General features: G+C 54.4%; 1 protein-coding gene across 1 annotated transcript in view; it reads right to left on the reverse strand.

The window, feature by feature from the left end:
- The window catches only part of XXYLT1 (xyloside xylosyltransferase 1), a 96,178-nt gene that overhangs the window by 47,534 nt on the left and 21,426 nt on the right, over positions 1-27,218 (reverse strand). Inside the window, exon 2 of the mRNA XM_026650186.2 lies at positions 18,187-18,334. Coding sequence (XP_026505971.1) covers positions 18,187-18,334 — 148 coding nt within the window. The remainder of the gene's footprint in view (positions 1-18,186; positions 18,335-27,218) is intronic.

The raw sequence follows: 27,218 nt of genomic DNA on the forward strand, positions 1-27,218 counted from the left end.
GCCCCCCGGTCCGCCTGTTCTGCAGACAGTCCAGAGCAGTCAGTTAACACTAGCCCCCCCGTCCGCCTGTTCTGCAGATAGTCCAGAGCAGTCAGTTAACACTAGCCCCCCGGTCCGCCTGTTCGGCAGACAGTCCAGAGCAGTCAGTTAACACTAGCCCCCCCGTCCGCCTGTTCTGCAGACAGTCCACAGCAGTCAGTTAACACCAGCTGCCCAATGAGCAGAAGCCCCAGCGTGCTCTTGACCCAGCCAGAGGCATCTGTCGGACTGGCAGGGAAATACCTGCAGCAAAGAGATGGCCAGAGGCGGGGAAGGAGGCAGAACTAGCTCTCCTGGTTAATGATGTCAGTAAGCAGATTCCACAACCCCATCATGCCCCTGACGCAGCAGAACAGCAGCTCCTGCAAAGTGATTCCAGCCCATCAGCTAATTAGCCAATTAGGATGTGTGCCAGCCACTGGTGACAAACCATCAGCAACCCCTGCACCTGGCTGCTTCTGCACTCGCAGGGCAGCTTCCACATGTTGTGTTATTTCCCAGCGACAAGGAGTGAGCATCTCAGAGCAGGCCCCAGGATGTCACAGGGCGAGGCCGGGAGCGACAGCCCATAGGAGCAGTGGCCCGCTGTGACAGGCTTAGCAAGGCACGCAATTACGTACAGTCCAAAGTGCCAGCCTCCATGCGGTGTGACCTCGTGTGTACTGTGCGTGAGGTCACGCTGAGCGGGTCTGCCCCCAAACTGACATCCAGATCCGACCCGTGGGGCACCAGCTGGCCAAGGCTCTGCCAGTTGGGCATGCAGGCACGCCTGGCACAGACAGACGGCATGATGGAGCTGATGAGTGACTTGAGAGCCTCACTTGAGACCCTTTGTAGGGGCCTGACTGCTCAGCACTGCCTGAAAACCCGACCCTCTTGTGGAAGGCCACAGCATGACCGGGGCGCCTGCCTCAGTTTCCCCCTCAGAAAACCCAAGGACTCTCCACCAGGCGCTTTTGACATAATTGTGCGTCTCCTTTCAAAACCACTGAGCGAACTGTCCAAAACGTAAGTCCCAACACGTAGCCCATTGATCACCCCACTGCAAGTAGTCATTGAAATCCCGTCCCTCGGCCCCACGTACCACACACAGATGTCTTCTGCCTCACCTAGGCTCCTTGGCGGTTCTCTTCTGTCCCTCTGCCAGGCAGCCACCCTGCCCACCCAGCGGGAGCACAACCAGGCTCTTCCCAGTGGGAACTGCCGAACCCTGTCTGCCAGGAGACCGCCCTTGCCACTCCCCTGGGCCCTCGTTCCCCCGGCCCCCTCACGGTTCCTCTGGGGTGGAAACTCCAGCAGGCAAACTCCTCCGCTGCCGCCTTCCCTTCAGCCTCTCCACTTATGACCAACACTTGAACTACGTCTGTATCGGCCTTGGTGTTCGCTCCGCCTGAAGGCTGCTCTGCGGGCTGGGCGCGTAGCGACACCCTCGGCTTGTTGGCATGGAGCAGAATCTAGTCACTTGTATGGCTAGTGGCTGCTAGAATTGTACGCCCATTTCCAGGCCGTGCGTGCCAGCACACACTGCTCTGCCAAGCCTTCGATGAGACACGGTTACTGGCAAGCTGGGACAGACGACACCAATTTCAGCTCTGCCTGACTGACGCCCTGTTTTCAGACAGAAGACGAAACGGCGCAAACTTGGAGTTTTGCTGGTACTCAGGGCAGGAATCCCTCTGCTGCAGGCTGGGATGAGACACCCCTTTCCTATGGCAGCCCCCGCGCCCCGGGGGAGCTGCACTTCTGGCCCTCTACCATGCACGGCGTCCAGGGAGCAGACAGTGGCGCCTCACCTAGTGGAAGCGTTGGTGGGAAAGCGCGTCTAACACACTAAGGAGTCCATGGCTGCATCTGCCTCCATGCCCACCTGACTGTAGATCCTGGGCCAGACTCAACAGGCTGCTCCGACTCGTCCGGAGCTGCCACAGCTATGCACTGCCTGGGCCTGGTTTCCTCCCCAGGCTGTGACTGTGGGGCAGCGCTGCAGGCAGTAGCTCATGGTGGACGTGTCCAAAGATCTGGAGGGCAGTTTACAAGCCCAGCCCCCCTCGATACAGAGGCCAACCGCTGGTTGCAGCACCTGGGCACTGATCTCTGATGCCTGCATGAGAAACGGAGCCCTTGGGTTTGGGCTCTGGCTTAACCAGAGAGCAGCTCTGCTGCTCCTCCCATCCTCAGCCCCCCGGCCCTGGCTCTCTGGCTGGGAGAAGTCACCCAGAACCCCCCCTTGCTGCTCACCTGCCTCCAGGACCCGCCTTCTGACGCTGGCAGCTCTCCCCTGTGCGCTGCGGGCGTCACTGGAACCCGAGCATCAGGCTGCTTCCAGCTCCCCTGCAGCCAGGGGCGATGCCACAGGCACCAGCTGGCCAATCTGCCCTACCCAGCGCTCGCCAACTCGGCCCTCCTCAGCCCCCAGCTAAATTCCCTCTAAGCTGCGCGGCCGCGCAGCTGCCTAGTGAGCCCCGCGCAGGGGCTCAGGGCTGCAGCGGGGAGAGGAGCCCCTCCCTCGGCCCAGCTCAACCCTGCCGGAGCTGCCACCGGGGAGAGGTGCCTCTCTCCTGGTCCCGAGCTGCTGTGGTGAGAGGGCTGGGGGGCGGGGGGAGAGTCCTCTGTCTCCGTCGCAGTCCCGGGACAACTTGCACCCCAAACCCTTTATCCCTGGCCCCACCCCAGAGCCCGCACCCCCCAGAACCCCAACCCTCTGCCCCAGCCCTGAGCCCCCTCCCGCACCCCAAACCTCTCATTCCTGGACCCACCCTAGACCCTTCACCCCTAGCCAGAGCCCTCACCCCCTACCCCAGCCCTGAGCCCCCTCCCGCATGCCGAACCCCTCGGCTCCACCCCCACCACATGAATTGGGTTAGGTGCACCAATATGAAGGTGATGTGTCACACAACAAAATTCATTCCGCAAATGGACACAAAAAATTAGAGGGAACACTGGCCTCCAGCAATCACTGACCGATTAACCCTTTCTGGCTCCTCGGACACGTCTAAGAACGCAGCCTCCAGCCCCCGGGCGGGAAGTAAAGCACGTGCCCCCAGCCCTGGGTGCTGCTTAGCCCTGGGGCAGGGAATGCTGGGACAGCCCCTTCCCGCATGGCTAGGGAGTGCTGGGGCTGCAGTGACCCAGGCTGGGTCACAGCCCAATGGGAGGACACTAAGGTCAACCTGGTGACTGTTCACAGCGCTCCCCAGGAGGGCTCCTCCAGCCCGTCGCCTGGCCCCTCTGGAGTGCCGTGATTCGGGAGCTGTCTGTTATTTAGCCACCACGGTGCTCCTCCATTGCACGTCTGAGCACAGGTACGAGGCTGTGTTCCTGCTGCTCTCCCGCATTGCTGAGCGGCACGATTCCTCGTCTGCTCGCAATCAACCTGAGTGAAGCAGAGAATTAACTTTTCCTGTCTGCTGCTTGTCTGCTCACAAACCCCGCTCCTCCACCCCCAGGGGCTGATCCTGAGCAGTGCCGAGGACCTGCAGCCCTAGCTGGATTCCAGCGGCGAGCGCGTGGCCTCCTTCAGGATGACGCTTCCCATGTATTGAAATCCACAGTAAGGAGCGAGTCATTAAAGGCGTAGGGGCATGAGTCCAAGGGACTCTGTTGCAGCTGGAATCAGGGCAGCTGCATGCCTCACAATGTAATTAAATCTGTCTTAATTCCAGGTTGTCATTAATTGCCGAGCTGCATAGATGGGAAGCTGTGAAGAGAGCAGGGGGAGATGGCACCAAACACACAGAAATCCATTTGTTCGGGTTTGAACATCGGTGTCATGACAGCAAAATGTTCAGAAGCGTTCATGATCCATCGCTAACTTGGAGCAGTCAGCAGCTGTCTTGCCAGTGATCGGAAGCAAACCATCCATCCATTTCCTCACTGGTCGCCCCTTACTGTGAGGAACCTTCACCATTCCCTCCATATCAACTTTATCAAAGTTATTTCCACCTCCACACCTCATGTGACCACAGTACTTCAGTCTGCGTCTGCTGGTTTCTGACATCAGGGTCTGCTTCTCTCCAATGGAAATCCCAGTTCCTTCCACTTTGTCTCTTCATAAATTCCGTGTATACGCTAACGAGGTTTGGGACTAAATATCCCATGGTTCACACCACCCTGCCCAGTGGAAAACCACTCACTGTCGCCGACTGCTGTTCCCACCGTGCTCTGTTGCTGGGGGTAGAGACCTGTGATGAGTTCGATGAGATGCTTTGGAATCCCCACATCTGCCAGCATCCTCCAAAGAAGGTCGCATTGGATGGTATCAAACACTCTTGAATAGTCAATGAAGCACATGATCAATAGGCGACTGTGCACTCTGCATTCCTCGATGATGTGACAGAGACTCGGGGTTTGGTCACGCATGCCGCAGCCTTTTCCGAAACAAGCTTCCTGTGGTGTTAGTTCTGCTTCTCTCCTTCATTTCCTGCAATCCTGGATTACGTCACGCAGAACTTTGCTTGTGAACAATATCAGGGAGATGGTTCAATAGTTACTACCCTGCTATGTTTCCCTTCTTTGATAAGGGCTGAAAAATTCCCTTCGTCCAATCCTCCGGCCTATTTCTAGTCATCCATACATCATTACAAATTTTCAACAAGACCAGTACCGCATTGGCCAATCCCTTTTAACAATCTTGCAGGCACATTGTCTATCCCCGATGCTTTCCCAGGTTTCATTTGCACAACAGCATGCATCACTTCCTCTCACAGGACTGGTGGCTCCTGCTCCACCTACATTTACTATCACCACCCTCAGTGAGGACTCTGCCAGCACGATCTTTGATTATGTCTGATCGCAGGGAAACCTCTCGATAAGACGTCTGACCCCTGTGACCATACCGTTTGTATTATTACTTGTTTTATAATTCTCACATTCCATACATTTTACCCTTATATATATTCACTCTTTTCTCAACTAATCTACCTTTGAATCGGTCTACTCAGTTCCTTATATTCTCTCCTACATTTGTCCGTCTCCACGCCTGGCTCTTTTACTCGGTCTCCTTTTTCTGCAGCTCAAACACCTTCCCAGTTAACCATGGTGGGCTTGACACTGACTTTTTGGAATGAGTGCTTTGGCGGTTTTAAGCATAATTGTTTTCATTTGATTCCAAAGTTCATTGGGGTTTGTCTCCTCTTTCACACATCTACCAAAGGTAAACGAGCTCACGCCTTAACTAGCTATCGAGGGCAGTTAGGGAGGAACAATGGTACCACAGACAAATACCATCCTTGTTTCATCTTCTTCTAAACTTGCAAATTCTTAGAAGATTGCCGGCGAGACCCCACCATGCAGCTGGCCCTGCACAGCCATCCATGTGGCACCTCGCTGTCAATCTGGTGTGTAAATACCAGAGCATGCACCCTACAATGCACTCCCAAGTTGCCTTTATGCTGTTATCCTCCTTTAAACAAAGGAAGAGTGGCTGAAGGCACAGAGAGAATCAGAGCTGCCCCAAAGCCATTGGCTGGCACCAGTTGCTGTTTAACTTCTGTCCAACCCGCCCACTTTCCATGATCACAATCAATACTCACTGCTACAACACTAGAAGAAAGCCTCCCTCAGGATGTGTATCTGCGTAACAGCACTGGCAGGGCAGATGCCAAGACCCTGTCGTTCTGCAGCAGGTGAATTAACAGCACATGCCTGGCTTGCTTTGACAGATCTAGGACACCGAAAATAATCAGTGTCAGCGCTACAGCAAGGGGCAGCTCACGGAAATAACACAAACTGACACTACCCCCGGGGGTAGTGGGTCACGACTGACTGAAACGATGGTTCTACGGGGAAAACAGGCATTATAGGATAAGCAGCATCCATGGGACCGTCCTGAAGACGCCTCTCCCATTAAACTCAAACATCAACAATATCATCCCTGTCACAGCGGCCCTGCCGGACGTGTGCAGCACACACGGAGTCTGCTCCTTCACCAGCGTGTGAGCGACAGAGTGAGAGTGCTCATGAGAGGTGCCAGATGGACAGCCCCGGGCACCGAAGGCCTCTGCTCACTCCCAGAGCGGCAGGTTCAACACGGACCAGGGCAGCAGCTTTCCCCACTTCTGGTCTCCACAGCTCTTGGCCTGCCTGTGTTACACCCAGGTGCACGTGTGTGCACAGACATGCACACTCTCACGCTCGCTCGCTCGGCAGGGTCTCCCTGGTGGTTTTGGTCATTAGCCTACTATTTTATTTGCTAAAGAAGGGCAAGACTTCAGCACAGTCAAAGTACAGACCGGTTGGCAGGAAAACGTGGGGTTTGCCCCACGGAAACCAAAATCCCTTGGCCAAAAAGTGAACTATTTTGATTCTGAAATGCTGCTTCAGTGCCTCATGGCAGCCATCGCTCGGGTGCCCCATGGCCCATTCTCCTCTAAGCATACGTGCTGGAGCTAGGGGGGCTGCCGCACCCCCGTCTTCACGTGGGTTTACAGTTTGGTTCAATGGCTCCTAGCACCCCCACTATAAAAACTGTTCCAGCCCCTCTGCCTCTAAGAGTCAGGGCCCTGCTCAAAGACACCTCCCATGATGTGCCACAGCCCAGCCCGTCTTGGGCGAGGGGAGGACCTGCACCACAGAAGTCACATGGCTGCGGTGCATCATGGGAGATGTAGTCCAGCTGGGGAGCCCAGTCCATAGAGGAGAGGGGGGCGTGAGATTCCCAAACTACAACTTCCATGAGGCACCAGGGACAGCATTTTAGGTTTTCAGCCTAAAACATTTTGGGTGTTCGGGACATTTTCTGTGGAAAGCACACACTGTGCATGAAAAGTTGTTTTGTCAAAAAAACAATTTTCGGTCGAAAAACAGTGTTGATGGAGATTTTTCAATCAGCGCTGGACGTTATGGCCAGACGGCGGCTGTCGTGTGGGTGGGCCTGAGCGCCGGCGGATTCGGATTCGGATTCCGGCTCTTGCTTCGAGCCCGGCTCTAGCCAACAGCAGCAGCAGGATTTCCTGCAGCTCGCTCTTGAGTCAGGACGAGGTCTGCACTTGCTCAGTGGGGCCGCCAAGCGCTGGACAAAATGGAAGGTCGCTCTGGGGAGGAGATGGCTATTTTACACATTCCTGCTTAGTTCTAAGGTTACTGCTCCAGTCGGTGTCGGTTCAGTCTGGGTTCCTCTGAAAGTGCCATATTACAGCCCAGTGCAAGGCACCTGGGGGATTCCCCCAGGCACGCATGTAAGCTGGCAGATGTGTGGGCGAAACAAACCCTGCAGTCCATGGCCTGCCATACACTCACCGTGTGTGCACCGTCCACCCCAGAAATTCATGGCAGGGAGCAAGCCTGACAATCCACAGCCCTGATACGAATGACTGGATTTCCCTACCCAGAGCGTCACGTAGAAACTCCAGCCTTCCTTCCAGATGCCAGCGTCACTGTTCCTGGGAAGAAGCAATCTGTGTCCCACTGGGCTGCTGGCATTGGAAGGGAACTGTCTTCACTTTCCTTGTCCTAGATTCTTGTTAAAGGGCTGGTGTGAATCTAGGCGAAGATTATTCCCTGCTGGAGCAGTTTTGTTAACAGCTCCAGCTTGTTTAGAAATCTTAAAGCACCTCGGTTTGTTGCCCTTGAAATGCCTGATCACAAAGTCGTGCTGCTGTGATTAGAGCCAGACAGAAACGGGGGTGGGGGTGGGGGTGGGGTGTTTCTCCTGTGGAAACGCTTGTGTTTTCAGCCCAGAATCAACAACAAAATACTGCAGTTCTGACATGCTGCTGCACTGCCTCATGGGAGTTCGCTTCGGGTTCGTCCTGCTGCCCTTCTCCTCCACAGATGCTGCAATGACAATTCTTAAAGTCTGTCACCCCCAACCTCGTTATTGTTTTGTAGAACAACCCATGGTTCCCTTGCCATTGCAAATGGCACTCCTTCCCCCCACAATGCATGTGTCACGGCAGCGGCGTTCAGACAATCTGGCCCCATCGGCCTGTGCAGTAACTGTTGGAACAAAGCACGAAGTCTGGAAGCCTGAGCATTACCCCCCGCTCTCCTGCTGGCCTCGTTCTCTCTCCAGGTACGTCCACACTGCAATTACACACCTGTGGCTGGCCCGGGCCAGCTGACTCGCACTCGCGGGGCTCGGGCTAAGGGGCTGTGAAACGGTGTGTAGACAGACACTGGGGTTTGGGCTGCAGCGCGAGCTCTGGGACCCTCCCACATCACAGGGTCCTGGGGCTCGGGTTCCAGCTTGCACCCCAATGACTACACCGCCATTAAACAGTCCCTTGGCCCAAGCCCCGTGAGCCCGAGTCAGCTGGCCTGGGCCAGCCACAGGTGTCTAACTGCAGCGTGGACGTACCCTCGATTCGGACAATGGTTGTGAGGGTTAGTCATTTGCAAAGGGCCGAGAGACACTCTGTAAATACCTTTTATTAATTGTAACAGAGCACTGAATCGTCTCTGATTTAACAAGCACACAAGGAATTACTCTCCACATTGATAAAAGGAAAAGAAGATCGATTTTTGAGCCAGTTCATGATGCACATTTCCCTTTAACCAACTTCTGATGTTTGTGTCTTTATTTGTACAGTGTGTGACACAGGAATGAGGCACTCACAACCCAGCCCAAACAGCCTGCACGGGCAACCAGGCTTCAGTCAGCAGTGAAAGCCCAGGGGGAAGTTACAAGGAACAAAAAACAATGGGCATTTGGAAATAAATGGCCTGTTATTTAAAGGTGCTGAGACCCCGGGAGTTAGGGGAGCTCAGCGCTGCGGACAAGCTGTTCCACTTCAGGCTCCCAGGGTTGAAAATTTTGGCCCAAGTCTCTTTAGAGATGAAAATGTAACTGATGCGCTGATCACTGGTAGTGCCAGTGCCTGGCGTCAGCAGTGGCCTTGTATTGATGCAGGCAGAGATTTCTGGACTGAGTTGGGCCAAGCTTCTGTCACAGAAGTGAACGCTCCAAACAGCCCAAACAGCTCTGTCTCCTACCTGCCTGTCCACACACCTGAGTCCCACCTGAACAAGCTAAACACTTGCAAAAGAGGACAGGCCTGTGTTCACAGAAATATACCAGCAGAGGACGGCCTGCTTTGAATGCATGCTGTGCCTAGTAACAGGCTGTTTTCTTGCCACCTCATCTTAAAATATGCCGCCTGGATCCCACTAAATTTTCCTGTCTTCTGAGCTAAGCTGAACGTTTGCTTGAAGCCTGGAACTCGGTGACACGTTCCCATGGTCTGCAATCTACAGGGAGCTCTCCACATCACGCCTACGAGGCTGAAGGAGCACATTACCCAGGGGGCTGAATGGGTTCCCTGGGATGCAACACACTGCCTCACCACTGCCCCATTCAGCTGCTACGGTCTGCCGGCAGCAAGCCATTTGCCCGGGGGGTGGGCGGGGGGGGGCGAGAATGGGATGTGCACAAGACACGGACTAGCTCACGGCTCTGTGAGAGAAGTGTACGTCATCACTGACTGAGACTGGCCAGCGAAGGCTGGGACTCACAGACACACTTGTGAGGCAGCCACAGGGCTGGACAGCAACTTTCTGAGGAGTCAGCTACTAACACAAGCTGCAGCCAATCCCAAGCATGATTCATGCCCAAGGGGTCTGTGGGTCTGGGATTAACAGCCAGGTCAAACACCGCCACATGAGGAGCAATGCTTAAAGCCCTGTATGATCAGAAAATGTGCCAGAGCCATCAGAGTCGGAGAACGTAATCCCAGAGGGGACCATTGCATCCCCTAGTACGACCTGTTTAGCACCAGGCATGGAATGTCCCCCGGCCACCCCTGTTCTGAGCCCAGCATCTTCCAGAAAGGCTCCAGTCTGGGTCTGAACACACCAAGAGATGGAGACTCCACCACTTCCCAGGGGCGTTTGTTCCAATGGTTAGTCGCTCTCAGTGTTGTTATCTCCACAGATCACAGACGGGTGTTTAAGGAGAAGAACCTCACCTTTGTCTCGGGTTTGGCTTGGTGCTGGGTAACACGGTGTTTCCCAAACACTGGGTGGGAATGATGTAGATGAGTCGAGGGCCCGGTGCAGAGGGGGGGCCCCCAGGGACAGAGGGTAGGGGGGAGCGAGCCCTCCCTGCCCACATCCCACAGATGCATTTCCTGTCCCACAGGGCTGGGCCAGCTCCCTGCTCTGGGTGGTGTGACCGAGCGCAGGGCCGGCATTAGGGGGTCACAAGCAGGGCAATTACCCAGGGCTCCACACAACAGGGGGCTCCGTGAAGCTAAGTTACATGATTGGGCTTCAGCCCCGGGTGTCGAGGCTTGGGCTTCGACTCATTAGTTTCTGCCCTGGGCCCCAGCAAGTCTAACACCAGCCCTGACCTAGCGCACAGGTTCGCAGTGCCACTCGGACAGAGGGGCGGCTGGCCCAACCCCATGGCACTGGGACCGTGTGTGCCAGGCTGTAATGTCTGGCCAGCCCTGTGGCACAGGAGCCGCTGCAGGGCGAGCGCAGAGCGCTCGGTCTCCAGCTCCCCGCCCCTGGGGCCTCCCTGCTGCATCAGGCTGGGATTAGGATTGTGGTGCTGGGAAAAAGACACAATGCGGTGGGTGAATCCCCTTAGTAAAAAGATGCAAAGCCCTGTGCCAGAGCCAACCTCCCTCTCGTCTCGGGAACCTTAAGGACTGAGGGCACTTTGTAGTCTGGGATGGTTTCTTCCTCTATTGCCAGGGAGTCTTTCTTCCTGTCAGTTTGTTTAGCAGGTACAGAACGTCTGCAAAGTCTGCCTCTCACACTGCTAGCACGGGGCCTGTACTGGAAAAATGGCACGCAGGGCACGCTGCACTGCAGAGTACAAGCCGCCCATCCAAGTAGCCCAAGCTGCCACACTGCTGCTCTTAGCACGTGAGCTCGCTCTGGGCTAGCGCGTCTGTCTGGCTGCGCTAGGACGCACGCTCCCAGCTGCAGTGCAAATGCACCCTAAGCCTGCCAGCTGTTCTTATTGGCCAAGAAAGAACCTGCTGCCTCCAGTTTACTGAATGCCACCTTCACTCAACTTCTATGAAATCTCTCTAACTCCACACGGCACGTCTGCCTCCCCTTGACCTTTCAGAGATTCCCTCAAAGCTAAGAGATGCCACTGCTCCAGTGTAGTCAGAGGCTATAAGCTAGAGAGCTGTCGGATAGAGAACACAACCGCCAGATACACATTTATAACCTTCAGATCACATGTATTTGGAGCACATGTTTACCGTCCATTATATTCCCGAGGAGCACCCCCTTGATCCCTTTTCCCATCATCCCATCCAACTCTCCCGACTCAGCATACTCTGAATGGAACAGATAAATAATCATCAAATGAACAGGGTGAAGTTTCAAAGCTGGGCCTGCCCCACTAGAGAATAGTGCCTTCTTCTGAGTGACAAACCAGCTGCTCATGACACCTGCCGACATCAGCTCACCACACGCTGGTGAAAATCTTCAATTGGCAATAATCACGCCTCAGTTGAACCTCACAGACTATGATTCTTATTCAGACTCGTTAAAAGTGATGCTCTGGCTCCTTAGGCCCTTGAATTCTACTCGCGTCACCAGCCCTGCACAGAAACATCCCTTCTCTCTCCTGGGTAACGGATCAGAGCTGACAGTAGGCTTTGGTGCCTCCTTTGTCACCAATCCTTGGTCACCAACGCAAAGAGACTCCGAGGGGTGACCACGTGGCCCAGGGGATGAGAAATGGCTTTACATCAGCCATTTTGAATCTGGAACAGGTCAAATGTGACCAAAAGGTGTTACCTTGGGAAGAACTGAGTTTGGTGCTCCTGGACAAGCATCCGCGACATCAAACCAGCACCACAATCATCACTAATTGTCACCTGCTGGCAGAGTCAGTCAGACAGCAAAGGAGTGACTGGGATGGTATCCTCTACTGCGCCCTCCTCCAGGGAACCCACCCCTTCTCACTCCGGGTGGGATAAGGACATAGAATCATAGAAGATTAGGGTTGGAAGAGACCTCAGGAGGTCATCTAGTCCAACCCCCTGCTCAAAGTGCCCTTTGCAAGCCGGAAGCTTTGCACACCTCTGGAGAGGCATCATTTCACCTTGACACCACCCTTAACTTGGCAATATCCTCAAAGCTCTGAACTTCCCACGTTCTCTCGTCGGGCAAGTCTCCCCAGCACAAAATCAACCATTGTATTGAAAAACGGTGTATGAGCCCAAACCAGAGTCTACGAGTTATGCAAGTTACACTACTGCATACAATGGCCCAGATCCTCCACCCGTTTAAATCAAATTGACTCCGCTGAAGTGAGAAATGTAAGGGCTTGTCTACACTTAAAACTAGTGTCGTCAAGCGATTTAAAAAATTAGTTGCGATTAATCACACTGTTACACAATAACAGAATAAAGAACAGGAGTACTTGTGGCACCTTAGAGACTAACAAATTTATTAGAGCATAATACCTAACATAAAAACATAAGAGAATACCATTTATTTAAATATTTTTGGATGTTTTCTACATTTTCAAATATATTGATTTCAGTTACAACACAGAATACAAAGTGTACAGTGCTTACTTTATATTTATTATTTATTACAAATATTTGCACGGTAAAAAAACAAAAGAAATAGTATTTTTCAATTCACCTAATACAAGTACTGTAATGCAAGCTCTTTATCATGAAAGTTGAACTGAACAAATGTAGAATTATGTACAAAAAATAACTGCATTCAAAAATAAAACAATGTAAAACTTTAGAGCCTACAAGTCCACTCAGTCCTACTTCAGCCAATCACTCAGACAAACAAGTTTGATTACATTTGCAGGAGATAATGCTGCTCGCTTCTTGTTTACAATGTCACCAGAAAGTGAGAAGGGGTGTTCGCATGGCACTGGTGTAGCCGGTGTCGCAAGATATTTACGTGCCAGATGCGCTAAAGATTCACATGTCTCTTCATTCTTCAACTGCCATTCCAGGGGACATGCGTCCATGCTGATGATGGGTTCTGTTCGATAACAATCCAAAGCAGCTTTCTTTTTTGGTGGTTTGGGTTCTGTAGTTTCCGTATCAGAATGTTGCTCTTTTAAGACTTCTGAGAGCAAGCTCCACACCTTATGCCTCTCAGATTTTGGACGGCACTTCAGATTCTTAAACCTTGGGTCGAGTGCTGTAGCTATCCTTAGAAATCTCACATTGGTACCTCCTTAGTGTTTTGTCAAATTTGTCAAAGTGTTCTTAAAATGAACAACACATGCTGAGTCATCATCTGAGACTGCTATAACATGAAATATATGGCAGAATGCGGGTAAAACAGAGCAGGGGACATACAATTCTCCCCCAAGGAGTTCAGTCACAAATTTAATAAACACGTTTTTTTAACAAGCGTCATCAGCATGGAAGCATGTCCTCTGGAATGGTGGCCGAAGCATGAAGGGGCATACGAATGTTTAGCATATCTGGCACGTAAATATCTTGCAAAGCCAGCTACAAAAGTGCCATGCAAATGCCTGTTCTCACTTTCTGGTGACATTGTAAATAAGAAGCGGGCAGCATTATCTCCTGTAAATGTAAACAAACTTGTTTGTCTGAGCGATTGGCTGAACAAGAAGTAGGACTGAGTGGACTTGTTGGCTCTGAAGTTTTACATTGTTTTGTTTTTGAGTGCAATTATGTAGCAAAAAAATTCCACATTTGTAAGTTGCACTTTCACCACAAAGAGATTGCACTACAGTACTTGTATGAGGTAAATTGAAAAATACTATTTCTTTTGTTTATAATTTTTACAGTGCAAATATTTATAATCAAAAATAATATACACTTTGATTTCAATTACAACACAGAATACAATATATATGAAAATGTAGAAAAATATCCTCTTTGATCAGTTTTAACTAGAAACAAGCTAGAACCTAGTCTGCCGCTGTTTCTACCGCTGTCTCTGCCCACTTGCTGTAGAGAGTTGTATATTCATTTCGCCATATTTTCAAAATTGTTTCCCTAATAGCAAGAGTTTCTGCTATAAGTTGGGGGCTCATCAGATGGAAAAACCAGAGGAGGAGAAAGTCCAGGGTGTATCCGTCGATCGCCGGATGACTGTGGGCCATCATCGTGATGCGGCCAGGAAGAAGGCGAGTGCAGTGTTAGGATGTGCAGATGAGCCATTTCCAGGAGAGACAGGGACGTATTAAAGCACTTCCCAAGGTGCGGGTGAGACCTCATCTGGAATGCTGCGTACAGTTTGGGAATTCAGACTGGAACAGGTGCAGAGTGTGGTGCTGGCAGAGCAGGTGCCAGCTGATGGCGAGGTCCCCATGTCTCAGCTGAACAGTGACAAATTCGCAGCTGGGATCAGTCTGGCTCCCCGTGTCAGCATTGTTAAAACCGGTATTAGGATGTTAGGTTTGTGTTTAGCATTTGCTGAGTGCTTGTGAGCTGCTGCCGGCATGAATCTCACTTACAATACCAGTAGCTCCGACTGCACGGTAATATTTAAGCCTGTGTATTGTGAGCCTCTGTCAGTATGTAAATCACCAGACAGGAGAGAGCCCCTAACTAGTGTGCCCGGCAATCGGCAGCCGAAGGCGTTACCGCCTGCCCAACCGGAAGGTCCATGGACACCAGACAGACTATTATAGAACATTAAAAAAGACAAAAGACTTTGTTGCTTTGCTCTCCTCCCCCTCCCCCCACCATGAAGATGAGTCATACAAATAGGAAAACCTTTTTCACTAGGAGGGTGGTGAAGCACTGGAATGGGTTACCTAGGGAGGTGGTGGAATCTCCTTCCTTAGAGGTTTTTAAGGTCAGGCTTGACAAAGCCCTGGCTGGGATGATTTAGTTGGGAATTGGTCCTGCTTTGGACTAGATGACCTCCTGAGGTCCCTTCCAACCCTGAGATTCTCTGATTCTGTGGGTGCGAAGGGAGCTCTGGAGCAAACTCGGTCACTGCTGTTGGATGTGCTGGGGCAGCTCTTGGTCGCTGCAGAGCAGGGAGAGAGTCTAGAGGCCTGGCCCAGCCCTGTACCTCACCACAGGCGCTGCACACATAATGCAGACACCTGGGGCAGTAAATCTGACCATGCTGCGAACGAAGCATCAATCAGCTTCTCTAGCAGCTTCTGAAACAAAGTTAAATTCATTAAACTGTCAAATGTCTTTTTAAAAATACTGGGCACCGAGCCAGCCTCTGTAAAACACTGTTATCCTGACAGACAGACAGACAGACCTCTAGGAGAACCTGGAGCCCGGACTGCAACCCCCAAGTCACGCTTGTCAGCCGAGAACGAGCATTTCACAATAAGTAGCTTTGGACTCACTGCTCTGCGACAGGCGATACGGAGATCCTGAGCATTTCAAGCCATAGAATAAAGAAACCAGGACAGTGTCTAAGTGATGCAGACCATAATAATGCTGCTATTCGCATTCAGCGTAGGTCCTACACCTCCAAAACCTTAACAAGAGCTCAATGGAAAAGTGGCTCCAGCAAACGTCTTTCCTGGCCTGCTGCTTACAAGTGACTCAGCCCAGACCCCACCCGAGTCACCCCCCGCCAGGTGTGAAACGAGAGCTCCCTTCCACCAGCAGTGCAATGACCGTGCACACGCACACTCACCCCACGGTTACCATCAGCAATCGCATGGGGTGAGACGCACGTGGCCTGGGCCAGGCTGATTAGGGCTGAACACCTGAAAGAAGCGATGCCCCCGAACACTGGGCTCTCGCGGAGGTGTAAACTGAGGCTGCGGGCACGGCCACGACAGCGGTATCAGCGCTGCCCAGTGCTGAGAGGACCAGGCAGCTCAGCCTGTATCTGGGGGGGGGAGGTGGGGGCTACAGGCCCATGGTCTTTCCCCCTCAGAGAGTCGCATTCTCAGGCCTCTCCGGTGCCCCGCACTGCAAGGGCCGTCACCACTTTAGTCCCAGCGTTCCCTAGCATGATAGGTGTCTCCCCCAACCCTTCGCCACAGGGCAGACTAAGGGGTGACTCGATCCCAGTGTCCGAGTGTCCACGGGGAGGGGATTCCTGCTGGCAGAGGGCTGCTCCTGACCGCTCGGCTGGAGCTCAGCCACGGGAATCCCTGGCTGGATCAGACTGGCCCCTCCTCCCGGCCCCCGCTTGCTACGCTAGCTGCGAGGGGTGGAGAGCAGGAGGACCAAACCGCGGAGCTGCCGTGGTGGGGCAGAGTTATTCACACAGCGCAAACGAACCCTCAGCAATTCACGTGTCCACTGCTCATCCTGGGTCCGCATCCCACACTTGGGCCTTGGCGGGCAGACAGACGTGCACCCTCGGGCCCAGGGACATCCCATCCCCAGCTCCGGCACCAGAGGGAGGGGAGGGCTCGCACCCCCCAGCAGCGCTACAGAAGAGCACTGGGCGTTACGCCGGGGCCGGCCTGGCTGGGTGCCCCAGGACCCACAACCTGCTCCACAACCTGCACTGCTTGTCCAGCAAGTACCCTTCAAGGGTTTATGATTCACAACCCAGGGCCCTGGGCCTGAGTGACTGGCCCAGGCTGCCGGCTTCAGGCCCACGTGGGGAATCTGCAGAGCTGGAGCTGCAACCCTGCTGCTTTGGGGCCCACCAAGAGGACAGCCTCTTTCTTCCGGAGATCCCCCCCACCAAACCATTCTGCATGCCTCATGGTGCCAGTGGGTCCAGACCTGCACCAGGAAGGTCTTGGGTCACCCTCCTGCCTGACGCTATGACCCTCCTCCAGAAGGCTGCGTTTGAAAGGACGGCCCAAAAACAAAGGAAGGATGCCAGCGTCTGCTCCATTTCCTCCTTGTCTGGAAAATAACAACTGCTCGTATAACTGCCGGCGCTGCAAGATACACTTGGGGCTCAGGCAAGCCACCCCCTCGTGTTAACTCAGCTATAATGGGCTTTATGGCCAAACAGAAACTTCCCTGAGCGTATTTCAGAGCTCCTGGCTTACAGCCGATCATTCACGACAGGTACGTGGACACTGCAATCAGAGGCGTGACTGCAGCACAAGCAGACGTACCCGAGCCAGCTTTGGTCTAGGCAGCGAAGCCGCCGCAGCAGCTGGTGTACACCCCGACCCAGGACATGCACGCCAGCTGCTGCTGCCAGGTGATTTGAATCACAGGGGAATTGGGGGTCCAAATCCCTTAGACAGCTTTGGACACCTCAGCCCTGCCCTAGTAGAATGAAGCTTCGCCATGAGATGCCCTGGGAGCTCTGTCCCTGGGAGCACTGGCTGGACAGGACCACCCCGCTCTGGCAGGCAGTTGGGCGAGACGACCTAACAGGCCTTTCCCGTCACCGATGCGAATGTTGATTCCCAGCCCCCTGTTCTAATCACTGCAGCGCATTCCCTGCCATAGCCAAACACAGCCCAATGGCCCAGCTCAGCAGGACACGGACGCGTGTGCTGAACTGCGAGGGGACAGCAGCCCCTCTGAAGCCAGTGGGCTCCTCACACGCAGGTACCTGCCTGAAACAGGGGTGCAAAACACCCACATGGTCTGTGATCATCAAATTATGACCCAAACATTCATTAATGCGTCAACAACTCAGCCACGCTCCCAGGTCCGGCCCCTGCTGTGAGAAACAGGAGTCTTAGCAGGAAGGGAGGACACAGCAGGGACACAGCGAGTTACAAGCTGAGCCGACAGAGAAGATGGGTCCCAGGAGAACTACCCCCAGGCTGCAGAGGAAGGAAAAGGCTGCAGCTAACTGAGCCAAGCCCCTTTTCCAGGGCTGCTCTGTTTTCCTGTCGATTTATTGCTGTCCCCTGGTTCCACAATAATGCAGAGAGTGAGGCATGATAAGGACAGATAAAGACAAAATCAATGACCATCAATCAACAGAGCTTTCCGATGGGAAAGGAATGCGCTAATCAATACCCTGCTCTGCTCCCAGCGTCTGCTCACACGGAGCCAGCCAGACAGGGGCCATCAGCTACCACAAATGGGCTGTGTCCCCATCTGCTCGCCAGCCAAGGGCGGGGGATGGAAAAGCAGGAAGTTAATGCAGCCGGAGAGTTTCAGATATTGTCGGAAGCACAGACGGGGCCAGGGCAGCCGCCTGCTCCGTACTTTGCAGCTCAGGGCTGTTTGGCTGCTTTGCTTCAGTTCCTTTCAGTGGGCTCCAGGCACACGAAGGAGACTCAGACGTAACGCAGCAGCGTCCTGACACGCTGACTCAACCCGCAAAATCACCAGCGCTCTGAACACACACACATCCCAGCCGCTGCCCCGGAACGCTCACCTGTGGGCATGATGCGGTGCATGGCCACCGACAGGAAGAAGATGGAGTCGCTGTAGTAGGACCCGGAGCCAGCACTGAAGTGTTTCTGCATGGCCTCCACTACTGGAAACAGCTGTTCTGTCAGCACGTCCACGTCATGGAATATTACCTGGGGGAGAGACAAACCACCATTGGGCTCATTGTGCTGGGCACATTCGCTGGTGCGTAATACTGAACCATGTAGATGATTTAGTTGGACTCCAGATGTGCCCAGAGCCCTTTCTGGGCTGGGCACTGCACACACACAATAAGGGACCCTGACCCAAGGAGTTTATAATTTAAATAGATGAGACAGGGCAAGAGACAGTTTATCTCCACTGTTCAGATGGGGAAACCGAGGCACACAGCGATTAAGTGATTTGCCAAAGGCCACAGAGGTAATCTGGGGCAGGGCCAGGAGCTGAACCCAGATCCCAGGAGCCCCAGCCCAATGCTTTTATCACAAGCCCAGCGTCCCTCTCTAACGTTTCGGCACAAGACTAGGTGCAGGGAAGGATGGGCCACCGCATGCTAACCAGGGTCCAATGACTGCACTGGAGGCGGTCAGAGCCTGTGGCACAGGCGGCTTCCCCGGGTTTCTGACACGGCTGCTGATGCAGCGAGAATGTGCTCTGGGCCAATGGCCTGGACTTGCTCTCATTTAAGCCAGTGGCAAAACTCCCATCGATGTCAGTGGTTAGGAACCAGAAACTGTCCCCCCGAGAGATCGCACTGTCGCCACAGGTGGTCAACAGGGGCCTGATCCCACAAGGTGTTATTTGCACACCCTCCCCTGCAGCAGGGACTCTGCCTCCGTCTACGTTTGCACCGTATCTAGCACATGGAGGGCACATGCCACAAATGCTAATAAAACCACCACCACCATCATCCGTGAGAACAACTCCCACCCAGATCAAAGGGAACATCTCACTGTTCCCAGGCTGATCTCTCAGTGCACTTTATATCTCCATGACTCTGTGCTGAACAAGGGGGTATGACGGACTCTCCTGCTGCGCTAGTTTGCTGCCAGGGCTTGGGCACTCACGAGGCCAAGGAGTGCAGCCGTTGCATGGTGCATTGAAAGCAACAAAAATAACTGCTCTCTGCTAGTGCTTCAGAGGGTCCCAGGACAGCAGTGCCACAAATCCGCCTTGTGTATCTGTTTGCTGCTATGGTGCAGATCAGAGGCTGGTTTAATACTGGACTGAACACATCACGTCACAAACAGAGCACTCGCCCCTTCCCTTCCCGGGGCTGGTTTCTGTGGCTGGACATGCAGGGAGATTGTGAGCCCTGCACAGACATCACTGTGGCCTGCCACTTGTAAATACCATGGAGAGCATTACGGCCCGGAACACTGGGACTCCCACGATGCTCTGTGCATCCTGCTGCGTAGAGACCTCTTTCGAATGCATGCTGTTTATAACCCTTCTTGCTGGTGACACAGGACATAATTAAACATATGCAAAAATAAAAATCTGGTTATTTTCATGAGCTACAGGAAAACAAAACAGCAATGCACCCACATGCTGTACTGCCCTCTGAGAGACTGGAGACTAAACAAATGAGGGCTAACGAAGGGACTGTGCCAAGAGGAGCATGTGTTCCCAGATGTACTTCATCAGCCATTAGCTACTGACATTTTACAAGCCCCTAATTTATTTTGAGATGCGACCTAAGTTGACACACAGTAACTTCTATGCAGTCCAATGTTCATTATCCAAATGCAATACTATGGGTTCCTGAGTCGTGCCAGATAACCAATGGAATGTTCAGGGTAATTAGTAGACATCAGGACCATGACCCTGTTGCTGATAAGAGAGTTTGGGATCTCTGAGGCCTGGAGAATCAAGGTCACGCTGTATTCTGCATGTAAAGGAAAACTGGAAAAGTTCTACCCGGACACTGGCTCTTCAGTAATGTTAAACGCAGCCGAATCCGGAGAGCACAAAGGGTCTGTATTCCACGGCTCTTCTCTCCCAGGCAGTACTGTCGAACTAAAACATCATCACTAGAAGAGCTGCAAATTCTAAACTAGACTCAGAAATCAAGCCTCAAACAGACTGTGATGGGTTTTACTTCAATGCACCAAACCAAGAGGTAATTCATCCATAAAAGGGAAAAGTCTCTGATACCCGGGAAACGCAATAACTGACACCACCATCTTCTATGCTTCTGTAAGACCCATTATATAACAGTGATGTCAGGTTTAGCTCTGCATACGGACCTTCCCTCCCTGTCGTCTGGTTTTATCTCGAAGTTGAAGTTTTACCTTGACTGTGGATGTTACCAATGAACAGCGAATAGAGAACTCAAATCACAGGCTGGCAGCATTGCTGCCTAAAGACAGAAGAAGAAGGTCTGTTAATAGGGTACCGATTTCTCCTTGAGTCCCCTCCAGGGCAGGGATCTTAGCAGCATTTAGGGTGACCAGACAGCAAATGTGAAAAATTGGGACAGTGGGTGGGGGGTAATCGGAGCCTATATAAGAAAAAGACCCCAAAATCGGGACTGTCCCTATAAAATCGGGACATCTGGTCACCCTAGCAGCATTCCCCTCTCCAAGCTGTGTCAGACACATGCCAAGACTTCTCAGACACTGTCTGCATTAGGAAAATGGCTCGTGGTGGACGATAGCCACAGGAATATATATATGGAGATATACCTATCTCATAGAACTGGAAGGGACCCTGAAGGGTCATCGAGCCCAGCCCAGCCCAGCGCCCTGCCTTCACTGGCAGGACCAAGTACTGATTTTTACCCCAGATCCCTAAGTGGCCCCCTCAAGTATTGAACTCACAAGCCTGTGTTTAGCAGGCCAATGCTCAAACCACTGAGCTATCCCTCCCCCACAAGGTCACATTCCTTGTGCAGAGAGTGCTCTAGTCCCTGTGTCTACAGACAGAATCATAGACTATCAGGGTTGGAAGGGATCTCAGGAGGTATCTAGTCCAACCCCCTGCTCAAAGCAGGACCAATCCACAATTAAATAATCCCAGCCAGGGCTTTGTCAAGCCTGACCTTAAAAACCTCTAAGGAAGGAGATTCCACCACCTCCCTAGGGAACCCATTCCAGGGCTTCACCACCCTCCTAGTGAAATAGTGTTTCCTAATATCCAACCTAGACCTCCCCCACTGCAACTTGAGACCATTACTCCTTGTTCTGTCATCTGCTACCACTGAGAACAGTCTAGATCCATCCTCTTTGGAACCCCCCCTTCAGGTAGTTGAAAGCAGCTATCAAATCTCCCCTCATTCTTCTCTTCTGCAGACTAAACAATCCCAGTTCCCTCAGCCTCTCCTCGTAAGTCACGTGCTCCAGCCCCCTAATCATTTTTGTTGCCCTCCGCTGGACTTTTTCCAATTTTTCCACATCCTTCTTGTAGTGTGGGGCCCAAAACTGGACACAGTACTCCAGATGAGGCCTCACCAATGTCGAATAGAGGGGAATGATCACGTCCCTCGATCTGCTGGCAATGCCCCTACTTATACAGCCCAAAATGCCGTTAGCCTTCTTGACAACAAGGGCACACTGTTGACTCATATCCAGCTTCTCGTCCACTGTAACCCCTGGGTCCTTTTCTGCAGAACTGCTGCTTAGCCAGTCGGTCCCTAGTCTGTAGCAGTGCATGGGAGTCTTCCGTCCTAAGTGCACTGCTCTGGCTAACAGAGTTGTGAGTCTATTTAGGGTGGGCCTTAGAGCCACAAGAAGGGGCCACCTGCTTTACAGCAGCCTCCATCGTTTCTGAGAGGTCTGAAGGCCGAAAACCCTCGGCTCTTTATGACAAGCCGAAATTGTTGCTGGCTCCCTGAGTGATCTCACCCCGACTCTAGCAGGAAACACATTTGTTATGAACTAGAGGAAAACCAGGGGAGAGTGGAGGGGCAGGAAGGGACAACTGTGAAGCTGCCCCTGAATCTCAAACCATGCTGCCATTCCCCTGGGTGCAGCACTCCCCACACCAAGCCAAGATCCGCAGGGCCCTCCTGACCGAATTAGCACCTGGACATGCCCGAGCCTTGCTCAGTTACTCCAGTCCTGCCCGGACACCCACTCTGCTCCGAAGGGTCTCTGGCTCTCACAGGGTTACAGCGGCAGGGTGGCTGCAGACAGCCCCAATGTCACAGCTTCACCTAGAGCTTCAAGTGGCCCAGCCCTGTGACCTGGGCAATGGAAGGACACGACACCCAGCCCGTGAGATGAGGCAGCATGTCAGGGCAATGCGCTGTCACAAGCAGCTCTCTCCGCCCACTCGTGCACAGAACAGACTGGAGCATGGGCCTGCCACAGCAGATCAAAGCGATGGCCCATCCATGAGACCTGCTGTCTCTGCAGCAGCCTACTCCTGGTGCTTCTGAGCAGGGCTGCTGCCGCCCCCACAGGCACTATGGCGGGGGTGGCCGTGGGAGAACTAATCCCGTCCTGAGCCCTGCAGCTGAGACGCGTCCGCGCCCGGGAAGGGAGAGCGCTCCCCGCTGTCTGCGCCGGGGAGGGGGTGTCTCCTGGCAGAAGAGCGCTGGGGGCTGGGCTCTGCCCTCAGTCCACAGGCAGCAGTGCGGGAGGAGGAACAGAATGACTCTGCTCGGGCCGCGCCGGGCTGGGAGACAGGAGGGGTGAGGCTTTGGGAAGCTGTCACTTGGGCGGCGCGTTATTGTGTCACTGAACAAAGGGGAGACCAAGGCTTCCCCTGTAGAGATCAGCTCTGATGGGGGGGGAACGGCGCCGCACGGTCGGGGCTCTCCCCAGGGACAGGAGAGGGGGCGGGATGTGGCCTGAAAGGTACAGCCAGCGCGACGTTACATACCGGGGTGGGGGGCAGGAATAAGAGGCGGCGCCGGGGACGCTCCCCACGCCACGCCGGCCCGCAATGCTCATGGCATGGAGGAACACAGCCGCCAGAGGGGTCACCAGCAGCACCCACCGGTCCAGCCAGCAGGGGAGCAAGCGAACCCGTCCCTTACTGCACTTCCACGGGGCCAATCAAATCGGAAGGCTAGTGGTGGCGGCCGGGCAGCAGGGCTAGAGTTCGGCAGTGGCAGAGACCCCCTGTCCTCCAGGGGATCCTGGGGCTGAGGGTCAGGCCCATAGCCTGTTCCACACTCCATCCCCGTACAATGACAGGGGAGAAATCTCTGCTAGGTCTCCTCCCCACCAGCCCTGTCCCATGCAGCACCACCATCGGACCTCAGTGACGCAGACCCCGCCAGGCATACATGACACTGGCAGAGCACACGCCCGCCGGGCGTGCATCCCGCTGGCAGAGCACGCGCCCGCCGGGACGTGCGTCCCGCTGGCAGAGAGCGCCCGCCGGGCGTGCGTCCCGCTGGCAGAGAGTGCGTCCCGCTGGCAGAGAGCGCCCCCCACCGGGCGTACGTCCCGCTGGCAGAGAGCCCCCGCCAGGCATGCGTCCCGCTGGCAGAGAGTGCCCCCCACTGGCAGAGAGCGCCCCCCACCGGGCGTACGTCCCGCTGGCAGAGAGCCCCCGCCAGGCATGCGTCCCGCTGGCAGAGAGAGCGCCCCCGCCGGGCGTGTGTCCTGCTGGCAGAGAGAGCGCCCCCGCCGGGCGTGCGTCCTGCTGGCAGAGAGAGCGCCCCCGCCGGGCCGCCACCCCCTGGGTGCCCACCGGAACAATATGCATTCACAGCAGCATCCTGGTCTCAGTGCAGTCAGCACCAACCCCCCATTGACTCTTGGGGCCAGTGCTTGTCCCTCATACCTGAGCACGAGCGACCCAGGAGTGAGAAGCTGCGGCTGCACCAGTCTCAGCAAAGCACCAGCACGGCCGCTCTTCTCCCTAGTCTGTGACGTGCTGTATCTTTTAGAGAGCCCAGCAGACTGGGACCCCATTGTGCTAGGCCCTAGAGACAGTCCCTGCCCCAGTGTTCACAGTCTACACAGGCCAGGCGGACAAGAGAAAGCGAATCATCCCCTTGTGGGCTCTCTGCTTCCCTCCATCGAAGGCGAGAGCTGCTAAACCAGCAGAGTCTCCCAATGCATGTGGCGGAATAACAGGAGATATTTAACTGGGATGGACATAGCACCGCAGAGCACTCGATGGGGAATGATCCCGGGGCTTGGAGGGCACGGACATGAGCTGGGGGAGCTTTCAATTGGTCTCGTGACAGGTCTGTCAGTCCCTACTTGCTGTGAACAGAAACTGTCCTACAGAAAGCTCACCAGCCACCAGCCCAATGACAATGATTGCACCAGAAGTCACAGGCAGATGGAAGCGGCATGTTCCCTTGCTCCCTCTGTTAACAAGATTATTAGCAATGACAAGCATTGAAGTGAATTAAACACTTTAACTAATTAGGGCACGCTCTGAAAAGCATGAAGTCATCGCATCCATGAACCGCAGGCGCCGGGAGCTGATGCGAGATAATTCCACAGTGTGGGGCAGTAAATCCATCTTGTCCGTGGCTTCAGACCAGCAGCAGGGAGATTCTACAGATCCATGACCCACTCTGGAGTGTCACTGCTTCATGCCTTGCGCAGGGCTCTCTCCCAACGTGGGAAGCCCCTGGATCCTACACACTAGCCTTGAAAAACAAGACTGCCATTATTATCGAGAAATCATCAACAACAAAAGCCATTTGTATAGGACCTATAAAAACAATGGGGAAATTCAGGCCTTATGCACGGGCGAAACTCCGCCATGTTTAGAAGGGGGTGAATTTCACTCCCATTAAACACACTCCTCTGAGGCACCACTGCCCAGTGGTTAGGGCAGAGGACTGTGAGCCAGAGGATCTGGGTTCTATTTCAGGCCCGACCAGAGACTCACTGTATTACCTACCCCATGCTGTGCCTATCTGTAAAACAGAGCTTAGAGTTTATCAACCTCCGTGAAGTGCTTTGAGATCTACAGGTGAAAATGCAACAGAAGGGCAGGCGATTGCTCAGTACATCCCATTCACTACAGGGAAACAAATCCCTTTGCCTAATGCAGAGGTGGGCAAACTATGGCCCGCGGGACCGTCCTGCCTGGCCCCTGAGCTCCTGGCCTGGGAGGCTGCCCCCGGCCCCTCCCCTGCTGTTCCCCGCAGCCTCAGCTCGCTCCGCCACTGGCGCAATGCTCTGGGCAGCGCGGCTGTGAGCTCCTGGGGCAGCGCAGCTGCAGAGCCGGCCTGACCCGGTCTCTGTGCTGCGTGGTGGTGGCGTGGCCCGGCTCCCGCCGGACGGTGCGGCTGTAGCACCACCAGCCACCGCTGCTCCAGGCAGTGCAGTAAGGGGGCAGGGAGCAGGGGGGGTTGGATAGAGGGCAGGGGAGTTCAGGGTGGTGGTCAGGGGGTGGGGATGGTGATCGGGGGGGAGACAGGGAATTGAATGGGGGCAGGGGTCCCGGGGGGCAGTCAGGAAGGAGGCGAGGTTGGATGGGGCGGCGGGGGGCAGTCAGGGGCAGGGATTCCGGGGGCAGTCAGGGGACAGGGATAAGGGGTGGTTGGATGGGGCAGGGGTCCCGGGGGGGCATCAGGAATGAGAGGAGGAGTTGGATGGGGCAGCGGGGATCCAGGGGTGGTCAGGTGACAGGGAGCAGGTGTATGTGGATGGGGCAGGGGTCCCGGGGGGGACTGTCAGGGAACTGGGGGCAGGAGTCCCAGGGGGGGCAGGAGTCCCGGGGGGGGCAGATAGGAGGTGGGGGGCCACGACCCCCTCCCCAACCAGTCCTCCATACAATTTACGAAACCCGATGCGGCCCTTGGGCCAAAAAGTTTGCCCGCCCCCGGCCTAATGGGAAACGAGGGGTTATTTTCCAGCTCTGAAGAGGCATTAAATAGCTCTGCACATCCTTTATTCGAACACTGCACTTCTCTACCACTTGCCAGTGAAGTTTTCCAACCACTTTACACAGGCCAATGCGTTCAGCCTCGCCAGGCCCGGCACTATCCGCTCCGTTTCGCCGGGGGGGCTCACGCCCAGAGCGCTAACGTGGCTTGCGGAGCTCACACAGGGAGCCTGGCAGAGCTCGGAGGAGAACCCAGATCTCTGGCACTAAGCCCTGCGGCTGAACAACAAGGCAGAGCTTCAAACTCTCCTGCAGAGCAAGATGCAGCCCGGGGCTGAGGCTGATTTCTGACAAGTAAACGTCACTCAGGCCGGGGGAGAACGTAGGAAAGGCAGATCGCTGAATCTCTACGTTGTTAGGGACCCACGGCAAAACAGGCCACTGCAGGGAGGGAAGTATGGCTGGGGGGGTGGAATGGCTTGTGTCCTAGCCCCTCGGAGACACTGTTATCTGTGAGGCTGGAGGAGCGCTCGGCGTGTGCAAGCTCTCGTCTCGGGTCCCACCTAGCTTGCAAGGCCACAGTCCTCTGCAAAGGCTGCACGGGAGGCAAGAGGCTTGTGCCACCTGGAGCCCTTGAGAGCGTCAGAACAAAGCAAACACTTCACAGCTCCGATTTGCCTTGGAACGTCCCACGCTGCCTGGACACCAGTGAAACCAGAGCAGCGCCCGCATGCATCGCCCACCACCTACTTTCCCTCTCAGCTGCGTGGCCACGCCGCAGCCTATCAAGGGCCATGCAGGTGCTCATGGCTGCCCCTCCCCCCCCAACCCAGATGCTGCTGCGGAGAGAGAGAGCTGGCGGGCTGCCCTGAACCCCTCATCCCTGGCCCCACCCCAGAGCCTGCACCCCCAGCGGAGCCCGCACCACCCCCCGCACTCCAACCCTCTGCCCCAGCCCTGAGCCCCCTCCCACACTCCAAACCTCTTGGCCCCACCCCCGCCACACATCACCTCCATATTGGGGCACATAACAAAATTCATTGCGCACATGCATGGGAAAAATTAGAGGGAACATTACCAGCCACCCTGCCCCCTCACATCCATTCAAAGCATGGCTGCTAGGATCGTCTTCCTGACTCATGGCTCTGTCCACATCCCACCCCCTCAGCATCCTGCCAGGGGCACCCTCCTCCACAGCAAACAGACAGACAGACTCCCGTGAGCACTCTCCTCGGCCACCAAAGGCATGTCCAAGATCAAGTACTGTATTTAGTGAGCCCTGACAAA

This window comes from Terrapene carolina, unplaced genomic scaffold (genome assembly GCF_002925995.2).
Source record: "Terrapene carolina triunguis isolate 2854851 unplaced genomic scaffold, T_m_triunguis-2.0 Scaffold88, whole genome shotgun sequence".
Lineage (NCBI taxonomy): Eukaryota > Metazoa > Chordata > Testudines > Emydidae > Terrapene > Terrapene triunguis.